Source organism: Octopus sinensis, linkage group LG14, assembly GCF_006345805.1.
Source record: "Octopus sinensis linkage group LG14, ASM634580v1, whole genome shotgun sequence".
NCBI classification, from domain to species: domain Eukaryota; kingdom Metazoa; phylum Mollusca; class Cephalopoda; order Octopoda; family Octopodidae; genus Octopus; species Octopus sinensis.
Genome location: NC_043010.1, coordinates 67,942,445 through 67,969,944, shown reverse-complemented (window position 1 = coordinate 67,969,944; position 27,500 = coordinate 67,942,445). Strand labels below are relative to the sequence as shown.

The 27,500-nt window shown below is 40.1% G+C and overlaps 1 protein-coding gene across 2 annotated transcripts in view; it reads right to left on the bottom strand.

Annotated features, from left to right (window-relative positions):
• The window catches only part of LOC115218922 (rhotekin-2), a 222,585-nt gene that overhangs the window by 191,405 nt on the left and 3,680 nt on the right, over window positions 1–27,500 (bottom strand). The window contains exons 1-2 of one of the 2 annotated variants that reach the window (XM_029788935.2): window positions 27,084–27,500; window positions 12,617–12,868 (exon numbers count right to left, since the gene is read on the bottom strand). The exon at window positions 27,084–27,500 is cut by the window's right edge and continues 1 nt beyond it. In XM_029788935.2, coding sequence (XP_029644795.1) covers window positions 12,617–12,868; window positions 27,084–27,239 — 408 coding nt within the window. In that variant the 5' untranslated portion in view covers window positions 27,240–27,500. The remainder of the gene's footprint in view (window positions 1–12,616; window positions 12,869–27,083) is intronic. The other variant, XM_036509190.1, reaches the window with a different exon arrangement.

Sequence of the window (27,500 nt, the reverse complement as noted above, 5' to 3'; positions counted from 1 at the left end):
CAAGGCCAGCAATTTCGAGGGAGGGGCTAAGTCGATTACATCGATCCCAGTGCTCAGCTGGTAATAATTTTATCGACCCCGAAAAAGATGAAAGGCAAAATCGACCTCGGTGGAATTTGAACCCAAAAGAAGAAATAAGGACGGACGATATGCCACTAAGCATTTCTGTCCGGCGTGCTAACGATTCTTATTTATTTATTGCCCACAAGGGGCTAAAAATCGGGGGGAGGGTCAAACAAGGACAGACAAAGGGATTAAGTCGATTACATCGACCCTAGTGTGTAACTGGTACTTAATTTATCGACCCTGAAAAGATGAACGGGCAAAGTCGACCCCGGCGGAATTTAAACTCAGAACGGAAAGACAGACGAAATACTGCTAAGCATTTCGCCCGGCGTGCTAACGTTTCTGCCAGCTCGCTTGCCTTACCGGGTCGGGTACAGTAAATACTGCACGATATTGCACAATATTCCCGGATTTCTGGAAGCCGGATAAAAGATCCGGCACTATAACTTATACTCCGGTTATCATCACAGATTTTTCTTGCTCCTCCCCACCCCCCCTTACACGTCTTTCTTCCTTGCAGCCGATTCATTCAAAAAGATGGTTAAACCATCCATCCATCCATGCCACACCGATCGACCTATCCAATCCATCCTACGAATCAGTTTTCCTGAATATTTTACCTTCGCGAAGAAGATAAAAACAAGTTTTATTCCTTCTCCCAAAAATTTTTGGCAAACCTTCTTATTTATTATTTTCGTTTATTACTTTATCATTTTTTTTTCGGTCTTTTCTTTCGTCAGTCAAACATCTAATTCACCCGAGGCCAATACTATCAATCCATTTATTTATATCGATCTGTCTGATTGGGATTCATCCACCATCCGCTCGCTCGCTCGCTCGCTCGCTCCGCCACCAATCTTTCTTCCTTTCGTTCGTTCCTATTTTCTCTCTTTGGCGCGCACATTACGCTGCTTTCTTCGTAGAATCAACCGTTATTTACTATGGCTGTAGCTTGTGATGGTAGCAGTGCTGATAATGAAAGAGATGATGGTGGTGGCGATGGTAGTGGTAGTGGTGGCGGCAGTAGTAGTAGTAGTAGTGATGGTGGTAGTTAGAGTGGCGACGGTGGTGTTGGTGGTGGCGACGGTATTATTATTATTAGTAGTAGTAGTAGTAGTAGTAGTAGTGGTGGTGGTGGTGGTGGTGGTGGTAGTAGTAATGGTGGTGGCAGTTAGGGTGGCGACGGTGGTGTTGGTGGTAACGGTGCTGATGTTGGTGGCGGCGGTATTATTATTATTAAGTAGTAGTAGTAGTAGTAGTAGTGGTGGTGGTGGTGGTAGTCGGGGTGGCGATGGTGGTGGCGACAGTGGTGGTAACGGATTTGTTGTTGTTGGTGGTGGTGATAGTAGTGGTGACGATGATAGAGGCAGTGATAACGATGTTGATGATGATGCTGATGATGATGATGGCGGTGATGAAAAAAAAAATTGCTACTGCTGCTGTTGGTAGTGGTGCTGGTGACAATAAGTGTTTATGGCGATGATAATGACAATGATGATGGATCACACACCAAACTTCCGCACATACTTTTTTTCCACCATAATTACTCCCCCCCCATACACACACACACACACCTCACCGCAAACACCGCCACCACGACCGTCGTCACAGGACACTGATCCACCCACCCGCCAACCTACCCACCCACCGCATCCACACTTCCTCCCATCAACTTCTGTCATCCTTTCTTTTTCTCCTCACCTCCCCTCTCCCCCCACCTTCTTCTCCCTAAGCGCCACAAACCATTCTCCAAGTCTTTTGTCCTTTTTCTTTTTTTGTGTGTGTGTGTCTACGTACAATTTCCTTCTTCGCCGAACTCAACTCCACCGCATCTCTCATCCTCCCTCCATTCTTATCACTAGTTTAAAAAAAAACATGAGTTTCCTCTCACTCTCTCACTCACACTCACACACACACACACACACACACACTCTCTCTCTCTCCATCCGGTAATTCACTAAACATTCATTGACTCAGCCAAGCATTTTCTCTCTCATTCACTATGTTCCTCTCTGCGATTAAGCCACACACGCGTGTATGTGTGTGTACACATCATGCTATGTATATAGATAACTATATATATATATATATATATATATATATACACACACAGGGTGCGGTGAATAAATTGTCGTCTAAATTTCGCAAAAATGAAAATAACACAGACATTTCATTTTAACAGATATATTTACCAAAATTGCATAAAAATAGCTTGAAATATTTAAGATTAAATTTATTCAATAAAATCGCCATTGCCTTCAACCACGGCCTCCAGACGACTTTGGAATCTCCTGCAACTCTTCTGGATGGTCTCCTTGTTTAAGTTGTTCAATACTGCCATAATCTTTGCCTTCAGTACATCTTTGGTGTTACAGGGAGTTTTGTTGGTCTCTCGCTCAACTTTGCCCCACACATAATCAAAGGGGTTGCAGTGTTGGGAGTTGGGTGATCAGATTTTAGGAGTGATGTGGTCGCAGAAATTGTCTGACAGATCCATGACTGGGTTCTCCTGCTTGTGTGGTATGGTGCAGAGTCCTGTTGCCAGATATAGGGTCTTTCAGCAGCCACCCTTCTGACCCAGGGCAGAACTACCTCCTCCAAGCACTTGATGTTGACCTCTGTGTTGAGTTTGAGGCCATGTGGGAAGATGAATAGAGGCATAACATCGTCATCACTCTAAACACCATGATGTTGACTGAATATTTGATTTTTATCACTCTCGGTACAGGTTTTGGGGACACGACAAGCCAATGGTTGTTCTGTGTGTTCACCATCTGATCCTGGCAGAAACTTTTCACGTCTGAGAAAAACCAAAGCATGTTCGGTTGGAGGGGATGTTTGATTTTGTCAAAAGCTTTGTAGTATGGTCTTTCCTCTTGTCCTTGATGGCTTGGAATAAAAACTGGCCCTTTCTCATCTTGTATAAGGAATACCGAATGTCTTCATGCACTACCTGCCTGATAAGAAACTCAGACACTCCCATGTTCCTGATTGACTTGGAGGGATCATTGTCAATCATGACCTGGATCTCACCAAGAAATTCAGGAATTCTTTTCTTATCAGAATGATCGGAGTGAGTTTTCCGAGCTACCGTACCTTCATGATCATCATTAGACTCACCCAACTCTTTCCGAATCCTCTGCACTGTCCTCAGAATGACACCCAAATATTCTGAAATGTCCATATCGGAGTTTCTGGCATGAATGCCAAGCAGTACAGCACATCGTTTCGAAATTCCTGGCAGACTGAATTGCGTCATGGTGCTGTTTTTCTCACAGACGGTGCCCATCTGACCCTACTACACTGTGTAGTCAACAAAATTAAAAAATAATGTGCATGCATAAAATTAAAAATATTAAATGGCGATATTTAATAGTGTGTGTGTGTGTGTGTGTGTGTGTGTGTGTGTGTGTGTGTGTGGTGTGTGTGTGTGTGTGTGTGTGTGTGTGTGATACGTGTATAAGGAACCTTTTTTATCAAAAATCAGATAAAAAAATATGGGGGTTTCTTATACAAGGAAAATATTATAATCCCTTACAAAACCTTTTTTTCCAAATTTTAAGCACCCCAAATTAGGGGTTCCTTATACACATTAAAATACGGTACATACATTTAGATGTGCATCTACTTACTAATATATACATATAGGCACATTCCAATCTGCCCTTTCAACAATAGGACTCACTTCCCTCTTCAATTTTCAAAATGCAGTTTATTTCAGGATTTTCTTTACATCTGCCCACATTCCGTGAGGGCAAGGGCATCAGATAGTCAAATTGCCCTGCTGTTACCTAACCCAGAAACACAATTTATCAAATATAGAAATTAGGTCACTATACTTTTAAAATGATTATAATGCTTTCATTAAATTTTGCATTTTAAGGAAGCGAGCTGGCAGAAATGTTAGCACGCCAGGCGAAACGCTTATCAGTATTTCATCTGTCTTTACGTTCTGAGTTCAAATTCTGCTGAGGTCAACTCTTTGCCTTTCATCCTTAAGTACCAGTTGTGTACTGGGGTCAATATAATCGACTGGCCCCCTCCTCAAAAATTTCATGCCTTGTGCCTAGAGTAGAAAAGATATCTTGCATTCTAAGGCGGCAAGCTGGCAGAAACGTTAGCAGGCCGGGCGAAATGCTTATCAGTATTTTGTCTTTCTTTACGTTCTGAGTTCAAATTCTGCCAAGGTCAGTTTTGTCTTTCATCCTTTTGGGGTCAATAAATGAAGTACCAGTTATGTACTGGAGTCGATCTAATTGACTGCCCCCCCCCAAAAAAAAAATTGGGGGCCTTGTGCCTAGAGTAGAAAAGAATTTCCTCTCTTTTAAAGGTGGCGAACTGGCAGAAACGTTAGCATGCCGAACGAAATGCTAAGCAGTATTTCGTCTGCCTTAATGTACTGAGTTAAAATGCCACCGAGATTGACTTTGCTTTTCATCCTTTCGGGGTCAATAAATTAAGTACCAGACTGGCCTGAGGCTATAGGAGAAGACACTTGCCCAAGGTGCCATGCAGTGGGACTGAACTCAAAACCATGTGGTTAGAAAGCAAGCTTCCTACAACACAGCCAAGCCTGCGCCTATACACACACACACACAAACACACACATGTTTGTCCCCCACCACTGCTTGACAACTGGTATTGGTGTGTTTATATCCCCATACCTTAATAGTTTGGGTAAAGCAACTGATACAATAAGTACTAGGCTCAAAAAGAACAAGTCCTGGGGTCAATTTGTTCAACTGAGAAAAACCCTTCAAGACAGTGCTCCAGCCAGGCCACAGTCTAATGAATGACACAAGTATAGAAGATATACATGTGTATAAAAGATAGAAGATATACAGGCGTGTGTGTGTGTCTGTCTGTTCCCCCACCATCGCTTGACAACTGATGTTGGTATGTTTACATCCCTGCAACTTAGTGCTTCGGTAAAAAGACACCAACCGAATAATTTCTAGGCTTGCAAAGAATAAATCCTGGGGTCGATATAGTTGTGCCCCAGCATGGCCGCAGTCTGACTGATACAAGTAAAAAGAGTAAAAGTATATATTTGGGCATATGTAAACACACACACTCACTCAAATGTGTGTGCGTACATATTATCTCCTACATGCCAGACCTTCCTATCTACATATGTACCAATTTAATCATTTAATCTACCTACGTACATCTTATCCTAACCTCTAACTTAGGGCACCACAATATCAATTTTCATCTTTCCTTAACTCCTTCCATTCCACACCTTTTCCAGCACTTGCAAGAATCATCTACCCAGCAGATCAACTGGTTCATTTAAAATATATGCAACATATTCTCACCTTACCAAACACCTATCTACCTATCCATACACACACATACACACACACCACATACCCTAATTCTGTTTTCTTATTACCATCCTCTCTGTTACTATCACATCTCTCTCACACAAACGCACACACACTCATTTTAACCCTTTTGATACCAACCCAGCTGAAACCGGCTCTGGATCCCAGTATAAATGTCTTGTTTTCATAAGTTTTGAATTAAAATCTTCCACCAAACCTTAGTTACAATTTATGTTCCTAACACTAGCTTAATGATAACCAAGTTATTTTACTAAATTCTTTGTTATATTTAAAATAATTGAAAGAAACACAGAGCATCTCAAAATAAATACAATAATGAAAGGGTTAAAATATATAAAAGAGAAACAATTCTTAACCCTTTTGATACCAACCTGGCTGAAACTGGCTCAGGCTCTGAGTACAAATGTCTTGTTTTCATAAGTTTTGAATTAAAATCTTTCACCAAACCTTAGTCATAATTTATGTTCCTAACAATAGCTGAATGATAACCAAGTTATTTTACTAAATTCTTTGTTATATTTAAAGTAATTGAAAGAAACACAGAGTATCTCAAAATAAATACAGTAAAGAAAGGGTTAACACACTTCTTTATTTTATCTTGTAAAGAAATGAGTGTAAATAGCTGAGTAGTAGAATACAGACTGAAAACCCAATAAAACCAATTGTGAGTTGATGAACGGAGGAGAAATTAACCCAGATGCGAATCAAATGAATGAAGCAGTTGTGTGAGTGAGTAAAGAGATGGATGGGTGAGGGATGGGCAAACTAGTTTGTGAATGGTATGAGTAGACAGATAGATAAACCAATTTTTTAGTGGGTGAGCAAACAGGACTGACAATCTGCTTTTGTGATTGGATGAACTGATGACAGATGGCCGAACCACCGTGTTGTGAGTGAGAGGAAAGATGGAGAGGCAGACAAACCAGTTTGTGATTGGGTGAGATAGATAGATGAACAAAACAGTGATTGGGTAAAATGATGGATAAACAAACCAGTTTATGAGTGAGTGAAGTAGATGAACAAACCAGTTTGTGAGAAGGTGAACAAAAAGAAGGACAAAAAGTATTTTGTGATTGCATGAGAAGATGGATAGAGACAAAGTAGTGATTGGGTGAGATGACGGATAGAGTGGATGACTAAAGGGACAGATAGACATAGAGACAGACTACTTTGTGAGTAAATGAACAGCCGACATGCACAAACCAGTTTGTGAATGGGTGAGCAAATGGGAAAATGGAGAATCGGTTTGTGAGTCGATGAGAGCAGACACATGGATATGTAAACCTATGTGAGTGGGTGAGAAGACAGATGGACAAACCAGTTTGTGAGTTGATGAGCAAATGAACGAGTTTATGAGTGACCAAGCAGATGAACATATAAAACAATTTTTATGTTGGTGAACAGATGAAGTGAACATAAAGAAGACAAACAAACTAGTTTGGAAGATGATGATCAGGCTGGTGAATAACCAAATATACTTATTTGTTGGGTGTACATATGTATATAGATATTGTGTGAAAGCAAGTGGCCCAATAGTTAAGATATTAAACTGAGAGTTGTTAGGATGAATGTTTAATTCCCAAGCCTGTGCCAGTACATTGCATCCTTAAACAAGACACTTCATTACCAGTTTACTTATTCTGTGATCAGACGATTTGTTGACAAGGAAAAGTAACAACAATCACCATACTTATGTACAAGCAATTTCAGAAGTATACACACACACACACACACACACACACACACACACACACACGTGATGGTCTTTGATCATTTACGAGGCTTTGATCAGCTCTGGGATACAGTAGACAATGCCATACAATGAGGATTGAACCTGAAAGCATGTGGTTGTAAAACAAACCTCTCAGCCCACACAGCTATGCTTGTATTCTCTTTTACTTGTTTCAGTCACTTGACTGCGGTCATGCTGGAGCATTGCCTTTTAGTAGAGGAAATTGACCCCAGAACTTATTCTTTGTAAGCCTAGTACTTATTCTATTGGTCTCTTTTGCCGAACCGCTAAGTTATGGGGACATAAACACACCAGCATCGGTTGTCAAGCAATGCTAGGGGGACAAACACACACACACATATATATATATATAAATATACGACAGGCTTCTTTCAGTTTCCGTCTACCAAATCCACTCACAAGGCTTTGGTCGGCCCGAGGCTATAGTAGAAGACACTTGCCCAAAGTGCCACGCAGTGGGAATGAACCCGGAACCATGTGGTTGGTAAGGAAGCTACTTACCACACAGCCACTCCTGCGCAAAAAAAAAAAAAACCAGTTCACATAAAAGCACTCAGAGGAATTATCACATTTTGGCCTATTGAGTTGAAGGCGATTACAGTAACATGACACAACATATTTCCACACAGTAACAAACCGTGACACACACTTGTTTATTTATATTTACATATATATATATATATATATATATACATATAGATTTATATACACACATACACACAGAGTAATTAACAGAGCCATGCCAGCAGAAAATGCATACTTAAGATCTCAAGTGCACCAGAGAGTCAGAACTGCTGTAATACTTGTAACTACTTAGCATTTTACACAACGGCAGCAACAATAACAATGGCCAATTGGTTACAGCAAGCAAGCACACAAGAGAAAGAGAGAGAGAGAGAGAGAGACCAGATCAATTCCAATCTGCATTGTCTGTTTCATCCAAAAGTTTTAATCACAACTGGTGGCTTTCTTTTTTTTTTCTTCATTTTTGAGCTGTCTTTAGATTTTAAACTCATCAATGGCATTTTCATTGACAAATTATTTCAATAAGCTAAGTTGATCCAAGCTTTTCAGTTCACAACAAGAAATATAATTTATTTGTAATTTATTATGGCATGACTGTCTAGTTGAAAAGCTTGCTTCCTAACTATGTGGTCCCAGGTTCAATCCATCTGTGTGACACCTTAGGTAGGTGTCTTCTACTATAACTCCAAGTCAACCAAAGCTGTGTAGTAATGGATTTTGAAAAGAGCCCACCATATTATCATCACTTATCCTCATTTAACACACACACACACACACACACACACACACACATATCACGTGTGGCTGTGTGGTAAAAATACACACACACACACACACACGCAAGATGGGTGTCTTCCAGTTTTCATCTACCAAATCCACTCACATGGCTTTGGTCAGCCCGACACTAAAACTCTTGCCCAAGGTACCATGCAGTGGAACTGAACCCAGAACCATGTGGTTGGGAAGCAAGCTTCTTACCACACAGCCACAACTGATGTGTGTTAAATGAGGATTAGTGATGATAATATGGTGGGCTCTCTTCAATATCCATCAACCATGCAGCTGTGGTTGACCTGGAACTATAAGTAGAAGACACTTGCCTAAGGTGTTACACAGTGGGATTGAACCTGGGACCACATAGTTAGGAAGGAAGCTTTTCAACTAGACAGTCATGCCATAATAAATTACAAATATGGGTTTCACATATGTCATGTTGTGAACTGAAAAAAACTTGGATCAACTTAGGTTATCTAAATAATTTGTCAATGCTGATTTATGTCTCTGTAACTTAGTGGTTTGGCAAAAGAGACCAATAGAATAAAAACAAAATATAAAGAATAAGTCATGAAGTTGATTTCAACTAACACCCTTTAAGGCAGAGCTGCAGCATGGCCGCAGTCAAATGACTGAGACAAATCCCTATATATATAAAGCTGAAGTTGTCTGTGTATGGCATGTTTAGTAGCCTTCAACTAACACTATCTCCTCCGAGACCTAGCAGCGCAAGGTAGAAAATAAAATTCAAATCGGACCATGTTAACACCAAAAATTATTTACATCAAAAAGGTACTTTTTTTTCTATGAAAATCCCTATTTTTTATGATTTTTTGACTGCTGTGTTGCCATTTTTCGTTGTATTTCAACCAGAGAAAATGTTCACTTAAAGAGAATAACAAGCTACATAATGCAAAATTTTTTACTTTGCAAAAATTCCAATTCTAAAGGGTCGAAACAAACCCGAGCAACGCTGGGCGATACTGCTAGTAAAAGAATAAAAGAACCATCATTTAACAGCTGTCTTGAATGGTTTGACAGGAGCTGACAATCAAGAGGACTGTTCCAAGATCTATTATCTGCTCTAGCCTACTTTCTACAGTTGGATGCCCTTTCTAATGCCATGTGTGTGTGTGTGTGTGTGTGTGTGTGTGTACCCCTGTCTTGACATCACATAATGGTCATAAACAAGTATCCTCTTCATGCAAGTGATATTGATCACTTCCAGTCTTCCATGAAAAACATGCCTGGTCATGTGGAAATATCTTGCCGAAAAACAAACAAGGATTGACAGTTGTTTGTGATACGAACCCATAACTTAGCAGTTCAACAAAAGAGACCAATAAACATGCCAGACTTGAAATAACTACTGGGGTCAATTTGTTCGATTTAGCCACAGTACAATGACTGAAACTAGTAAAAGATAAATAATTTGCCCCTTCGTTAATAAAAAAAAAAATGATAGTTTGCATCCATTTAATTTTTCTGTCTTTGACACAGTGTTGAGGACAAGTTTTAAGATTAAAATCCATTATATTATTATAATACATTAGCCACATAGGGCTGCACACAGACAAGACAGATTAACAAAGTAGAGCTTTTCTTTTTGGGGAGTAAAAAAAAAAATGTGGGGTATGTTTTCGATCAAAAGGGATCGTAGAAAGGAAAAATAAAAAAAAGAAAAGAAAAAAAACGATCAGAAATGTCATGATGTAAAGTGTAAAGGGTGAAGCAGATAAGGTTTATCCGTGGAAAGAAAAGCCTACAGAAAAGACCATGGTAACCTCGGTCAATAATGTCACATGTTAACACATTTGTTTGCAAGTAAGTAACCTGCTGTTTTAAATTTTTCCGGGTTCATAGGATTATGCTCAAAGTGGCTTCGTAATTCATATGTGCCAATAATTTTAAAACGTGACAGCTTGGTCACTCCTTTTTTTTTTTTTTATTTGTCAGCCCTCACAGCTGTTCTGTCTCCTCTTTCCCTCATCAGCAACCATGAGGATTGAACTTCAACTGTTGTTGTTTTAAGGCAGGAATTAAAAGACAACAGTTGACGTACCGAAAGTATTCCCAGGAAATAACGACGCCGAACTAGTTCACACACAAGACTGCATTCCACAGAGTCACAAACATCATTAAAAAAATTATATATAGACAAGCATAGAAAAGTAGTCACTAAGGCAATGGATGACTATATAGATTATATATAGACACACACACACACACACATATATATACATACATACATGCACACATAAATATACACATACACACATGTACACAGACACATGTATACACACACACACATATACATAATGTACACACAGACACACGTATACACACATGTACACACACAATGTATACACACATACACACGCATACACACGTATACACACGTATACAGACATACACACATATATACACATACATATACACACATGTATATACATATGTATACACACATACACCACACACATGTATACACACACACATGTATACACACACACATGTATACACACATACACACACACACACACATGTATACACACACACAAATATACACACACACATGCACACATGTATACACAGACAAGTTTAGACATAGATGCATACGCATCTATACATACAAGTGTGCACACACACACACACATACACACTACCAATGTAATACCCACAGAGCATGTAATTTGGAATTAAAGAGCTGAACAATGTAGCTGTTAATACCAAACTTGCTAATCTGCAAACACCACCACCATCACCACCACCACCACCAGTACCATGTTATTAGACAGAATCAGTAGAGCTGCAACGACGACCAAATGTCTTGTGGTATCTTGTTACGTCTGCTGTTCAAATCTAGCTGGGGGCAACTTAGCCTTTCGTCTTTTACAAGGGTCAATAGGTCAATATATCTGTGTGTGTGGGTGTGTGTGGGTGTGTGTGTGTGTGTGTATTCTTTTATTTGTTTCAATCATCAGACTGCAGCCATGCTGGAGCACTGCCTTAAAGGGTGTTAGTTGAAGAAATTCATCCCAGGACTTGTTCTTTGTAAGCCTAGTACTTATTCTATGGGTCTCTTGCCAAGCCACTAAGTTATGGGAACATAAACACAACAGCATCGGGTGTCAAGCAATAGTACAGTGGGGACAAACACAGCCACACAAATATATATATTTCTGTGTATCTTTCTGTCGAAGAGCGTAGGCTCGAAACGTAAAAGACTTGTTCTATTTCTATTTCTGAGCGCCATACTAATACATTTGTTTGTTTGTACTCCACCTGCCTTCATCTTTTGTTTATTTTCGTAAACCTTCCCGTTATATATATATATATATATATATATATATATATATATATTACACACAACATGCTTCTTCCAGTTTCCATCTACCAAATTTTCTCACAAGGCTTTGGTCGGCTCGAGGCTATAGTAGAAGACATTTGCCCAAGGTGCTATGCAGTGGGGCTGAACCCAGAACCATGTGGTTGGGAAGCAAGTTTCTTATCACACAGCCATGCCTATAAATTTCTAAAAGTTTAAAATCTCAATTATTACTTCCACCTTAGCAAAGGCAGAGGTATTGTTTTCAGTTGTGTTTGTTTGTCCGTGGACAAGATATCTCAAAAACCGCTGGATGGATTCGGATGAAACTTCCAGGGATGTTTGGCCTCCTGACTGGCATGAACTAATTAGATTTGGGGATCGTTCCGGTACCAGACAAGGATACTGGATTATTTTTCCTGTCTTTTTACTCAATTTTTGAGAGCAGTCAGGTTCATTTTTAGTATTGTCGTTTGCCCGGACTTGTGCCTGGGAGGGTAACTTTCTAGGTGCAATTCCATGGTCATTCATGACTGAAGGGGGTCTCCTCCTCCTCCTCTCATTTATGTACTTTGATCTTAACATGGGGCCCTTAACCGTGGAGGCCCCCTGCGTCTGCAGGAGGCTTAGTGACAGTCCTGGAGAGAGGTACTAAGTAGGAGAAAGGGAGAGGAACAAAGAGAAAGAGAAGGAAACATTAAAAAATAACAGTGAAGGAGTCCAGACATAGAGATATAGACAGAGGGAAGCAAAGAGAGAAAAGCAGAAAGAAAGAAAGAAAGAAAGAAAGAAAGGGGCACAAAAATATTTAAAAATTTTAATTACCTTAATGACACCAACAAGAGATTTCCTTGTTTTTGGTTTAACCACTGGCCTATCAATTGCCGGCATGGACCGTCGTCTCAGAGAAGGGCCTCCTGCAGTTGGTGCACATGTCTCCATAGTTGTTGCTGAATAGTCAAAGCTGTCTGGAATCGGACCAGCCCATGAATAGTCAACCATCTGTTTGAGAACCTGCTTCCGAAAACTTCCAGTTACTCTTCTTTGCAAAGTATTCTTCCATTTGGGTCTTTCAGACTGAAGAGAAGGCAACATATATATTACATTATTTATTTATTGACAGACAGATGGAGACAGACAGATAGAGACAGAGACAGATAGAGACAGAGACAGATAGAGACAGACAGAGACAGACAGAGACAGACGAAGACAGACAGAGACAGACGAAGACAGACAGAGACAGACGAAGACAGACAGAGACAGACGAAGACAGATAGAGACAGACGAAGACAGACAGAGACAGACGAAGACAGACAGAGACAGACAAAGACAGACAGAGACAGACAGAGACAGACAGAGACAGACGAAGACAGACAGAGACAGACGAAGACAGACAGAGAGACACGAAGACAGAGAGAGACGAAGACAGACAAAAACAGACGAAGACAGACAGAGACAGATGAAGACAGATGGAAACAAACAGATGGAGAAAAACAGAGACAGACATATATATATAGAGATAGAGAGATGGATAGATAGAGAGCCATACAGAGACAGATAGGGATAGACATAGACAGATATGCATACACACATACACACACACATCATCATCATATGTGCATTTTCCATACTGGCATGGGTTGGACGGTTTGACAGGAGCTGTCCAGATTCCAAATTGTCTGTTGGCATGGCTCCTTCAACTGGATGCCCTTCCTGATACCAACCACTTTACAGAGTGTGCTTTTCACATGCCACCAGCATGGATACCTTAACACAGCACCAACACAAGCGCATCTTATGTGGCACCAGCACCTGTCAAGAACAACTCTGTAGATATGGATGACTATGATTTTACTTGGCTTGATGCATCCCCTCAAGTACAGCAAATCACCATAACTCCCGTATATACACGTGCACTGTTAGGTTATGTGCCTTGTGAAAGCACACGGCCTAATGTTTAGGGCGTTACACCTACAATTGCTAGGTTGGAGGGTTCTAGCCAGAGTGTTGCAATGGTCACTTAATAAAATTGCTTGCATGAACCTTTCACCCTTCATATATACAACTTAATAATTATCCCCCTTTACTTCTTTTTAAAATGACGCACACATACACACACACACACACCTGGACATTTACTCTTTTGCATCTAGTCTAACCCTAACCCCTAAACCCAGATTAGGTCATTTCGCAGTGCAGACTAAAGATACTGCAGTAGTCTGCACACTAAAGGAGCACCAATACTTTTTGCTGCTGTTTACAAAGAGGTGAAGGCATGGCTGTATGATAAGAAGCTTGCTTTCCAATCACATGGTACCTTGGGCAAGTGACTTCTACTATAGACTCAAACCAACTAAAGTCTTATGAGTGGATCTGGTGGACGGAAACTGAAAGAAGCCTGTTAAGTATATATCTGCATGTCTTTGTTTGTCCCCTACCACTGTTTGACAACCAGTGTTAGTGTGTTTACATCCCCATAACTTAGCAGTTCGACAAAGGAGACCGATAGAATAATACCAGGCTTTAAACAAAAAAATCCTGGGGTTGGTTCATTCAACTAAAAATTCTTCAAGGCAGTGCCCCAGCATGACCACAGTAAAGACAAAAACAAGGTAAAAGGTAAATGCTTACACCACCAAATGTGTTGAGGAAATTAGCACCCATTTTTGTTAGCTGCTGGCTAAAATTAGCCTAGTGTGTGTACAGACTGGGATTAATTAAACCAATTGCTTGGCTTATATTTCTTTACTCATTAACCACACTGACATTTTATTCCCTGACCTGTCTGACTTTAGTTGCTACCACCAAATATTGTGGTTGAGAAATTTTGCTACTATATAACCCTTTTGATGCTTACTGGCCTAAGACCGCCCTTGGTTCTGATAAAAACTTCCCATTTTAAAGTGATCAAAATTAAAACCTTTCATTGATATTTCACGTTAATACAGGTTTCATGCAGCAGCATAATAACAAATCTCTTATATAAAATCTGTTCTGTCTGTCTGTGTGTGTGTCTTCTAGGATCTCGGGCATCCTCCATCCGATTGCGCTCAAATTTGATATGTAGATACCAACGGTATCAGGGCATGTATAAGTCTTGAAAAAATTACGAAAATCGATTCCAGGTGAGAATGCAATCAATAAAGCCACTTCTTGTCCTGCTTTTCTTCAGTCAACCTGTACATAACTGCACCTTCCATTTTTTGTTGTTTTTATACTGCTTAAAGGCATGTTTCTTTCCTGCCAAGCTTACTGTTTAAACCATGTTTGTGTTCTCCCAGTCAACAGCCTTATCATTACTGTTACTTTAAACTCTTCGGTTGCATATTTGTGTGAATAAAATCGTTTTTCTTTTAGAATAGAAAAAAAGTCTATCTTTATTTCTTCTTTTGCTGGTGCCTCAAATTTAGGTTAAATCAGTGTTTCTCAAGGGGGGAGGCCTATGGGACGGTCGGACAAGTTGTTTTGAGAAAATTTGGTTTAAATGTTTGACAACTCAGCACCGTCTATTCGACGGGGGGGGGGGGGGGCGTTTAACTTGTTTACTTTATAATTCTCCATTACTTTCAAAATTGAAAACATAAAAAAAAAAGTATACCAACAGAAATCATGTTATCAACAAGACTATTGGATGTTGTACATTGCTGGTCACAATGCGCTTTGCAGTATTTTAGCTTTCAAATGATGCCACCCTGCTAGCCAATACTCCCCCAATCAGAAGGCTAATCTGTTGCAAGGTTACCCATTTAAGCACCCACTACACTCTCAGAGTGGTTGGTGTTAGGAAGGGCATCCAGCTGTAGAAATTCTGCCAGATCAAGATTGGAGCCTGGTGCAGCCATCTGGTTCGCCAGCCCTCAGTCAAAATCGTCAACCCATGCTAGCATAGAAAGTGGACGTTAAACAATGATGATGATGATGATGGTCTGGAACAATGGGAAATAAAGTGTTTTGCTCAAGAACACAATGCACAGCTGGTCCAGGAATTGAAACACACATGGGGTTGTTTTCAGCTTCTGTCAATCAAATCCACTCACAAGACTTTGGTTGGCATAGAACTATAGAAGAAGAAACACTAGCCCCCCCGTGGTACCACACAGTGGGTCCAAACCCAAAACCATGCGGTCTGGAAGCAAACTTCAAAAACCACGCAACCACACCAGTAAAAATTTCAGTGGAGGACAGGTACTGACTTTTGAGAGGATGTATCTTGTAGATACACTCACGAGCCATACAAGACACCCTTCCTGTTTTGCGAAACAACAGCACAAATGTAATTAAAAACTCAGAAACAAAAACAAAGACCATCTGTGTCGTTGGAATGCTTTCAACTTTGTCAACACATTACAGCAACTAGCCCTGACTGTACAAGGAGACATCCTCTTACTTCAAGGCCAGCAATTATTATTATTATTATCATCATTATTATTATTATCATTGTTATTATTATTACTAGTTAAGCTCTTAAACAGTTGCTGACCTTTTTTCAGATGGCTGATGCAGCCAGCATTTTACTGCAATGAACTTAATGCGAGTTCTGAAGTGCACCCCTCCACAATAAACTCATCTCGCTCACTCGTTCGTTCACCGACTGATGGACCGACCAATTGAATTGTCGAGCTAAAATGCTGCTCCGACATAATAAAATGTTTGCTTTGGCGCTTTGCAAGGATGCTATTGCTGCTACACACCCACACCATCTAGAACATTCTAGATGACATAACAAAATAACTGGAAGAGGCCATCCCACAAACTGATGAAGGAGTCTGTATGTGGTGGCTCAACTTGCTAGAAATAACAGCCAAGTTTCTCTTCTGCTCTTGTTTTTTTTTTTAATGTCCATGTTTCTTTTTTGTATTGAACAATCCATAACAAAAAAAAAATAGGATGGTCATGCCTGGAATATTTTTGATCATAGGATGATGATGATCTGCACTATCAAGACTTCAGTTGATGCTAAACAGCAACTAACATGGTGACATGGTATCAGATGGCTGTGTGGTAAACAATTTCACATTGCAACCCCATGGTTTCAGGTTCAATCCCACTGTGTAGTGTCTTCTATTATAGCCCCAGGCCAAGCGATGCCTTGTGAGTGGATTTGGTAGACAGAAACTTCAGTAGACTGAAGGCGGCAAGATGGCAGAAATGTTAGCGGTATTTCATCTGCCATTACGTTCTGAGTTCAAATTCCGCCATGGTCGACTTTGCCTTTCATCCTTTTGGGGTCGATAAATTAAGTACCAGTTACGCACTGGGATCGATGTAATCCACTTAATACCTATGTCTGTCCTTGTTTGTCCCCTCTGTGTTTAGCCCCTTGTGGGCAATAAAGAAATAGGTATTTCGTCTGCCATTACGTTCTGAGTTCAAATTCCGCCGAAGTTAGCTTTGCCTTTCATCCTTTCTGGGTCGATAAATTAAGTACCAGTTACGCACTGGGGTCGATGTAATCAACTTAATCCTTTTGTCTGTCCTTGTTTGTCTCCTCTATGTTTAGCCCTTTGTGGGCAATAAAGAAATAAGAAACTTCAGTAGACTGGTGGACAGACAGAAGCTCAGACAGATGGTCAAACAAACAGACGGTCAGACAAATAGTCAAACAGACACACAGGCAGGCTGTGTGGTAAGAAGTTTGCTCCCCAACCACATGGCACTGGGGTCAGTTCCACTGCATGGTGTCTTGAACTATTTCCCTGTGACCAGGCATGTTTCCATTTACCAAACTCACTCACAAAGCACTGGCTGGTCCAAGAATATAACAGAAGACACTTAACCAAGGCGCTGCACAGTGGGACTGAACCCAAAACCATGCGGTTACCAAAGTGAGCTGCTTAACCACACAGATGTATATTTACGTCTACTAAGATTTTCTTATTAGGGTTTTACTGCTTCCAGACAGCTCGTCTGACAACACTATAAAGAACAACTATCTGAAACACGAGATTAACTGACTGTGTAATTAAATTTCATGGTCATTCACATAATAATGTTAATTACCTGCCAGAAAAATAGAAATATTTTGTACTTCTGCAATGCTATTTTAGTGTCTAAAAACATTTAATTCTTGCTCTGTAAAGAAACATTTGATGAAATATGTGAGAAAAATTCAGAAAATCTAAAAAGAAATCGTCTTTTGTCAAAAGTTGTTTGCTTCTTGTAAGATAATTGTTTTGTTGTTTTTTTTTTGTTTGTTTGGTTTTTGGGGTTTTTTTGGGAGTTGGGGGTTAAACCATGGAGTAAAACTTTTCTGCAGTTAACAGTAATAAAATTTTGAATGGATATATCCACTTTCCACGGTCAAAGGGTTATATACTCCATACCAAACACCAACTTGGTAGTTTCCTCCATGGTAAATGCAGTTTGGCTAGAGTGTTGCTTTTTAGGTGTCAGCATCAACCAGGATCACTCACATATGAGCCTATGGTTAAGTGAGTCATGACCCTATGCAGGGTTCGTCCTTCCTTATTACATACTGATTTTGTCCTGTAACCCTCTTCACAAAGCTAATGTCATAGGCGTAGTGGTATGGTGGCCAGAACAACCTGATCATGCACACGGCTTCAACAAAATCTCTTTACCAAATTGAGAATCCATGTATCTACTCTACAGCAAGACATCTACATCCGCTCCTTCTCTACCTCGAAAAGTACAAAGCCACACCCACTCACTACTTTCCCCCTTCCCAGTTGAGGGCTTATTGTCGTGCAAGGTACTTGGTGACCCTGTCAGCACTGGTGATGGTACCATGCAATATGTACCCATTACACTCTGCAAAGTGGTTGGCATTAAGAAGGGCATCTAGCTGTAGAAACCATGCCAAAACAGACAGTGGAACTTGGTCTCATTTTAAAAATCATCTATGGCTAATCGTTGAGAGGACATTGGTATTGCCTTGGTGGAGGTTTGCACTTTCTGAGTGCTCTCATTATTATTATTATTATTATTATATTCTTTTACTTGTTTCAGCCATTTGGCTGCGGCCATGCTGGAGCACTGCCTTTAGTCAAGCAAATCGACCCCAGGACTTATTCTTTGTAAGCCTAGTACTTATTCTATCAGTCTCGCCAGGTGAAAATGCTTAGCGACATTTTGTCTGTCCTTTTGAGTCCAAATTCCGCCAACTGAGCCTTCCATCCTTTTGGGGCCAATAAAGTACCTCTTAAAGACTAGGGTCGATGTAATCAACTAGTCCCCTCCCACCAAATTTCAGGCCTTGTGCCTTTAGTAGAAAATATTATTATTATTGTCATTATTATTAATATTGAGTGAGAGAGCAGTGCATGCCATCAAAGTGACACTGGGGTAAAATATGCGAAGCCCAGTATACCCATCATGACCACCCGTCTGATAAGGGTACACTAGGTACATGCATCACAACCATATGTGTGCATCATGGTGATCTCATATCAAGACAAACAGTGCCCAGTCAGAATTTTCTTCTGGTTGAGTAACCCATCCCGCTCAAAAGGTCCCCTGAATAAGGGTTGTTTAAGGATGTTAAACAAAACACCCATGTTTCCAGAGGTGTATTATTCAAACTCCAAAGAATCCCTCTCAACCCATGGCTATGATGCTCCCCCACTACTTCTGCTCATGGTGAGAGATGCAGATATCGTCAGCCACCAAGGGACATGCTCAACTGGTTAAGGTCAAACAACTGACAAGCAAATCTGTGGTATTGAGCAGAATATTTGCTGTAGCCCATCTTTTATACCAAGACAAAGCAATGTACATGATAACACTTCCAATCAGTTAAGATCAGCAGTCATGAGAGCCACTGTCTGGTACTGCATCAAGGCATTTATTATTATTATTGTGATTATTATCATTATTATTACTATTATTATGGTGGCAAGCTGGCAAAATTGTTAGTGTGCCAGACAAAACGCTTAGAAGTATTTTGTGTATTTAGTTTCTGGGTTCAAATTCCAGGTTGACTTTCATCCTTTCAGGGTTGATGAAATAAATACCAGTTGGGCACTGGGGTTGATGCAATTGACTAGCCCCTGCCCCCAAAATTTCAGGCTTAGTGCCTATAGTACAAAGGATTATTATTAGTATTATTATTATTATTCATTAGCATGCGGGGCGAAATGTTTAACGGTATTTCGTCCGTCACTACATTCTGAGTTCAAATTCTGCAGAGGTTGACTTTGCCTTTCATCCTTTCGGGGGTTGATAAATTACGTACCAGTCAAGTACTGGGGTCGATGTGATCGACAACCCCACCTTCCCTCAAATTCTAGGCCTACAGCAGAAACGATTATTACTATTATAACTAATACTATGATTAAAAACAAAACAGATTCCAATCATATTTCATGGTACAACTAGGTTAATAGAAGAAAGGTCATTTCAACGGTAAAAATAATTGTGCCAACAAAAACCATCCCTCAGATACAAGAATAGAAGGGAAAAAAATGTATGTAAACAATTACATAATTATCATAATATATAGTGCAGTGGTTTTCCCATGATGCATTGGTGCATTGCAGATTTTTAAAGATAGAATCTGAGGTTTTAGAAAATCTATACTAATGCCCAAGTACCTTGGAAGGTGTTTTATTGATAATTTTGTGAGAAGTATGAGTGACAAATTGAAGGTTTTGTTACCATGTATCAGTTAAAAAATAATTTCTTTTTTTTTTTATTTCTTGTTTCACTCATTTGGCTATGGCCATACTGGAGCACCGCCTTAATCGGTTTTAATGGAAGATGCCAACCCCAGGACTTGTTCTTTGTAAGCCTAGTACTTATTCTGTTGGTCTCTTTTGCTGAACTGGTAAGTTACAGGGACATAAACACACCAACAGGGACGTAAACACAAAGACACACACACAGACATATATATATATATATATATACATACTCTTTTCTCTTTTACTTGTTTCAGTCATTTGACTGCGACCATGCTGGAGCACCGCCTTTTAGTCGAGCAAATCAACCCCAGGACTTATTCTTTGTAAGCCTAGTACTTATTCTATCAGTCTCTTTTGCCGAACCTCTAATTTACGGGGACGTAAACACACCTGCATCGGTTGTCAAGCGATGTTAGGGGACAAACACAGGCGTAGCTGTGTGATAAGAAGCTTGCTTCCCAACCACATGGTTCCAGGTTCAGTCCCACTGCATGGCACCTTGGGCAGGTATCTTCTGCCATAGCCTCAGGCTGACCAAAGCCGTGTGAGTGAATTTGGTAGGCGGAAACTGAAAGAAGCCTGTCGTATACATATCTTTATTTGTGTCTCTGTTTGTCTCCCCACCGTCGCTTGAGTGTTTATGTCCCAGTAACTTAGCAGTTCGCCAAAAGAGACTGATAGAATGGCATAGGTGCAGGAGTGGTTGTGTGGTAAGTAGCTTGCTAACCAACCACATGGTTCCGGGTTCAGTCCCACTGCGTGGCATCTTGGACAAGTGTCTTCTGCTATAGCCCCGGGCCGACCAATGCCTTGTGAGTGGATTTGCTAGACGGAAACTGAAAGAAGCCTGTCGTATATATGTATATATATATTTATAAGTGTGTGTGTATATGTTTGTGTGTCTGTGTTTGTCCCCCTAGCATTGCTTGACAACCGATGCTGTTGTGTTTACGTCCCCGTCACTTAGCGGTTCGGCAAAGAGACTGATAGAATAAGTACTGGGCTTACAAAGAATAAGTCCCGGGGTCGATTTGCTCGACTAAAGGCGGTGCTCCAGCATGGCCGCAGTCAAATGACTGAAACAAGTAAAAGAGTAAAAGAGTAAAGAGTATAACATTAGTTATTCAATCGTACAAAACAAGGGAGACAAATAAGATCAACCAAACTTAGAGTTATTTCCCTTTGACATACTTTTTTTTGGTACTAATCAAGCTTTTGAAGTTTTACGACCCATTTAATCACTTGTGAGAATCTACCGTTAGTTAGTTAGTTAATTTGGCTCAAAAGCAAATAGCAAGGCCATGTAGGGGGACATGGAGTTAAGTACAGGGTGGTGTTCATGTAAAGAGTTTAGGCCACTTGAGGTCAAGGGAGGCTTTGAACAAAGCGGTCGTCGGCATCTTTACCATCTCGTCTGGTAGCTTGTTCCACGGATCCGTAACCCGGACGGAGAAAGATCCTCTCCTTCGATTGAGATGAAATCGTCGCAGGTAGAGCTTTTCGGAATGACCCCGCAGCCGACGCTCTGGAGCAGGAGTGAAGAACAGCTCTTTCGAGAGGTTACACTTTCCGCTTATGATGTTGTGGGCGAGAATGAGATCACCACGGCGGGGGCGTTTTTCTAGAGAATAAAGGTCGAGCGTCCTCAGCCTTTCTTCGTAGGACAAATTTTTGAGACCATGAACCATGCGGGTAGCCAGCTTCTGGACTCTTTCGAGATGCTGTATGTCTTTGAGGAGATAAGGAGAAGAGGCTTGAATCCCGTACTCCAATATGGGTCTCACCAGCGTGACATAGAGTGGTAGGAATATGGCTGCTGTGAGCATTCCGAATGACCGTCGAATCAAGCATGAGGAAAGCTCACTTCGGTTATTCTCTCTCAGTCAGTCATATTCGTATAAGTAATCAGAGCAGTGATGAAAATGAATATTAAGAACTAGAGGTATTAGGAACCATGGACTGAAATTGGGAAGATGGGATTAGACCAATGGTCCTCAACCGTGGTCCACATGATCTTTATGGGGGTCCATCCAAATAAAATAGGGAACGGGCAAAAAAAAAAAAGGCATTCTTTCGATTATAACTCGACAAAATCAAAACATTTCACCGGGTATTTCCGTGGAAGCAAATGACTGTTCGATTCTGTTTTCTGCTTGGAAATTTGCGAATTTTACATACACACATGAAACAGGTAAGAACAAATATGCAAGGCTTTTTTTCTTCAAATTTAAAATGAGAAATTGCAGGCATAATTTCGTTACATCTATACTCCACAACCCACGGAAATACCCGAAGTGAAATGTTTCGATTTTGTCGAGTTATATCGAAAGAATGCCAAAAAAAAAAAAAAAGAAACGGTTGAGAATCACCAGGCGCTATAAACCATTACACCACCTACCCTCAGTGACCTGGCGCGTACCTTGACTATCCTGGCGAGGGTAAAAAAATACGTACACCACCCGTTTTCGGCATAACAAAAATCCTAACCCCTAAACAGCGGGTATGGGTATTCTTTACTTTCGCCGAGTATCCCTAGGTACTCTCTCTTTCTCTCCACCCATTTCCATCGCTGAATCAGAGATTTATATCAGGTGGTTGCAGTAATCGACAATACAAAAAAAAAAAAAAAGAATTCAGTTATATCACGTCTCTTTTCTTTGTATTATTGTCTTCTTACAGAATGATCAGATGGTATGATTCCCGTCTTAGGCGGCGAGCTGGCAGAAACGTTAGCACGCCGGGCGAAATGCGTAGCCGTATTTCGTGTGCCGTTACGTTCTGAGTTCAAATTCCGCCGAGGTCGACTTTGCCTTTCATCCTTTCGGGGTCGATTAAATAAGTACCAGTTACGTACTGGGGTCGATATAACCGACTTAATCCGTTTGTCTGTCCTTGTTTGTCTTCTCTGTGTTTAGCCCCTTGTAGGTAGTAAAGAAATAGGTATGATTCCCGTCTCCTCTTAATCTTACCAGCAACAGAAAAACTGCGACCCGCGGAGACTTACGAAAAAATTATCTTCAGAATTTTGGTGGGGTTTTTTTCCCTCCCTAACAGTGCGACCCGCCTGAAGTTGAGCCAGGTTAATACAGCTCGCCTCTCGATAAAGGATGCCCATACATGAAGTAGACTAGGCTTCAATGAGAAGGTCTAAGAAAGTTGAAACATTTGTTGCTCTCACCACTTGGCGTTGAGGACCAAATCCAACTGTGTACAAACTTTCTTACAACGTCCTAACACTTAATTGTACCTTTTTTTTTTTTTTGCTATCTTTTAGAAGTTTACCTCGAGTCCAGCAAATTGTTCGGGTAATTTGTTAAGTAAAGGTTTTCAACTCACTGTATTATAAAATATGTATGGTTGGAAATATATAGTGACAACAGACGAACGAAAACCTGACAGACTAGGCGGCGAGCTGGCAGAAACGTTAGCACGCAGGGCGAAATGTTAGCGGTATTTCGTCTGCCGTTACGTTCTGAGTTCAAATTCCGCCGAGGTCGACTTTACCTTTCATCCTTTCGGGGTCGATTAAAATAAGTACCAGTTACGCACTGGGATCGATATAATCGACTTAATCCCTCTGTCTGTCCTTGTTTGTCCTCTCTGTGTTTAGCCCCTTGTGGGCAGTAAAGAAATAGGTATTTCGTCTGCCGTTATGTTCTGAGTTCAAATTCCGCCGAGGTCGACTTTGCCTTTCATCCTTTCGGGGTCGATTAAATAAGTACCAGTTACGCACTGGGATCGATATAATCGACTTCATCCATTTGTCTGTCCTTGTTTGTCCCCTCTCTGTGTAGCCCCTTGTGGGCAGTAAAGAAATAAGAAAACCTGACAGACTAGGTTCCGAGAGAAAGTAAAAAGAAACAGGAGGATGACAACGAACAAGAATGAAGGATGAACTGAATAGATTTGACAAAATTTGGAGAGCCAGAAACCCGAAGCTGATAGCTATGGAGAGATCCAGAGTTAAGCTTTTACCCAGGATTGGGAGAATAATGGGCTAGTTTACCGAATCGTTTGCACGATGGATAAAATGCTTAGCGACATTTCGTTCGTATCTACGCTCTGGGTTCAAATTCCGCCCAGGTTGACTTTGCCTTTCATCCTTACGATTTGAGCACTGGGCCCGACGTAATCCACTAGCATCCATCCCTAAAATAATTTCAGGCCTTGCACCCAAAGTAGGAAAGTTATTTATGGCAATGTGATATTATTAACTGCCTGGAATATATTTGATTTGGTGTCAAAGTCCAAAAAGCCTATAGCGCAAAATTTACAGAGATGCGTTCAGGGGGGGTTACATGACGTTCATGCCTTTTTCTCCGTCGCCCCCACTCCTTCAAGACCTGTAGCAAAGGGCTGAAAGTGAATAATAAATTGAAAAACGATTTCTCATGTAGGCACAAGACGGGCAAGTCTGAGAGAAGCGAGTTTGTCAATACCACTGACCTCACTCAGTACTTGACAAGTACTTCATTTTATCAATCTCACCTCGGCAGAATTTGAACTCAGAACATGAAGAATCGGAACAAACATTGCAAGGTTTGGAGGTGCTTTTTCTAGACACTACAACGATTCTGCCAGCTTGCAACCATCATGTCTTCAGAAATAAATGATAACGTTTTCAAAATCGCAGAGTGGTGATGGTGGTTATGAACAGGCCCGTTTTAACTTATATATATGCCCCGGAAAATCACTGCACTGGACCCTATAGCATTTATTTATTGACAGCAAGCCACAGCATACATAGATCCAAATTGGGCCCATAGAATCGTAAGGCCCTTGAGCAACTGCCCAATGAGTCCATACCTTAAGACCGTACTGGATTATGTAATCATAGACCAACCCGGATAGTACAGACCTCTAATCAAAGATCCCACCGCCGCGCCGGCCCTTCTTTCCACTGTTTTCTTTTTAGACAGTGTATTCAAAAGTGTCCCTATTTTTACGATGGTAGAATATAAGGTGGAGTTTTGAAAAAGCTGTGTCCCTCGAATGGAGAATTACTAGAAAACTACGTCGAGTATAGATAATTATTTCTACAATAGGAATATAGCCTGAAATTTGGTAGGAGTTCGGTACTTAGTTTGTCGACCCCAAAAGGATGTAAGTTAAAGCTGAACTTTACTACGTTCTGAGTTCAAATTCCTCTAAGTAAAGTTAAACTTAGAGGAATTTGAGCTCAGAAAGTAAAGCTGCACGAAATGTCACTTAACGATTCTGCCAGCTCGCCGCCTAGTCGAATACAAACAATGCTTAATTTAACTGCTATTTCAGATCAAGTGACCATACAAATTGTAAACAAAAAGTTGAAAAACAACTAACCTAAATATAGAAAGTAATCGCATTCCAAAGATATGTACAAAGCATCTGTGAACAATAGCGTCGCCGGTTAAAGATTTAACTTCATCTAATTGTTTCATTGTGTTTAACGGGAGATAAAGAGTTGCAGTTAATGAATTAATTAACACGCAATCGTCAGGAATGTGATATACTATAGTGCTAATTATAATACAGTTGATGACTTAAATTGAAACAAAACCGTCAATTTAGAGAAGAGGAAATAATTAAATTGCGCCGGTACAAAAATTGGGTAATTTTCTAGAAGAGATTCGGAAACTATTTTGGTTGCTAAAAACAGTAAATTTTCTGGATATATAAGGCTAGACTTTAAACATCAAAGATTACAATTCAGCATTTGTTTTTTGGGGTTTTTTTTCTTTTGAAATTAGAATTTAAAAATCTTTGGCTCAGTGTTATTTTGAACGAGTTAAAAATACATAGAATTAAACAAGTTCTTTATTTTTCGATTAAGGGGATTTCTCTGTATAACGTTAATTAATCTGATTAAGTAATGAGTCACAGGAAAAATACGGAAATAATTGTGATAATATAAATAACGGTTTGTCTGCCATAATAGCAATAATGAATGAGAGACAAAAACAACGAACACACACACACAAAAACAACTGAGGGTTTTACATCAATGGACATGGATCAAGATTTCGGCACTACTTAAATATAGAGGTCCCGATGCATCAACGTAACGATATGTTTTTACAGTGCACACTTGCTAGTGGGGGTTAGGGTTAGTTTTAGGGTTGGTTAGGGACCTCTGTATTTCAGTAGTACCAAGATTTCATTATTTAAAGCAAAAAAAAAAGGCATGAAACAAATACACACGTATATATTGTTGACATAAGGCTTTTTGGAAGTTTCAAGAGATGAAATAATTCTTCTTTGGAACGTTGCATCTCGAAGCAGAAAGAGCAAAAGACAATAGCATGCAAATATTAGGTTAAAAGAACCCCCCTTTGGATCGAAAAAGTCGAAGGCAATCCGTGGGACACGAACCCACCACTTCTGTAAACATGACAGAGATTTTTTTTTTAACCCAATATTTACACTTCATCATGTATGATTTTATTTGCTTCGAGATCCACTCTTCCGAAAAAGAATTACATATATATATCAGAAGGACATTCACATAAGAAAAAAAAATAGAAACCTTTCGGTATCGGTAGACGCCGTAATTCACTTACGCAACGTTCCCTCAAGGAATTTGGGCAGAAAAAGAATATGAATGATGTCGTCTACCAATACCGAGATATTACCGAACAAAGTATTCCCCTTAAAGAATTTAGATGGATTACCTTGTCACCATTCGTAATATCTCCCAGCTGAATTCGGGGACGTTTCTTCACGCGATTTAAGACAGCTTCGGATAACTGAGGTGCTTTAAACGTGCTTTCGGCGTTTATTTTACCCTTAGACAACCTAGTGCTGTATTTTCTTTTTAGTGAAGTCATCTTTCTCTTTTAGAAATCAATATTAAAAAATAACAATTAGATAAAGATTAAAAATCCTTCTGTTCTGTCTAATTATTTCACAAGGTGGTTGGTTGATTTTTGCTTTTGTTTGTTAAATTTCTTAACGATAGCCGGCGTATTTTTAAGAATATAAAAATTTACGTATTTTAAAAAAAATATTCTAAGTCACAGGTTGTCAAAGAAGTTCGATTTGAAGTCGTCGAGAGAGTGAGAGAGAGGATGGAGTCAGTCAAGTGGGTA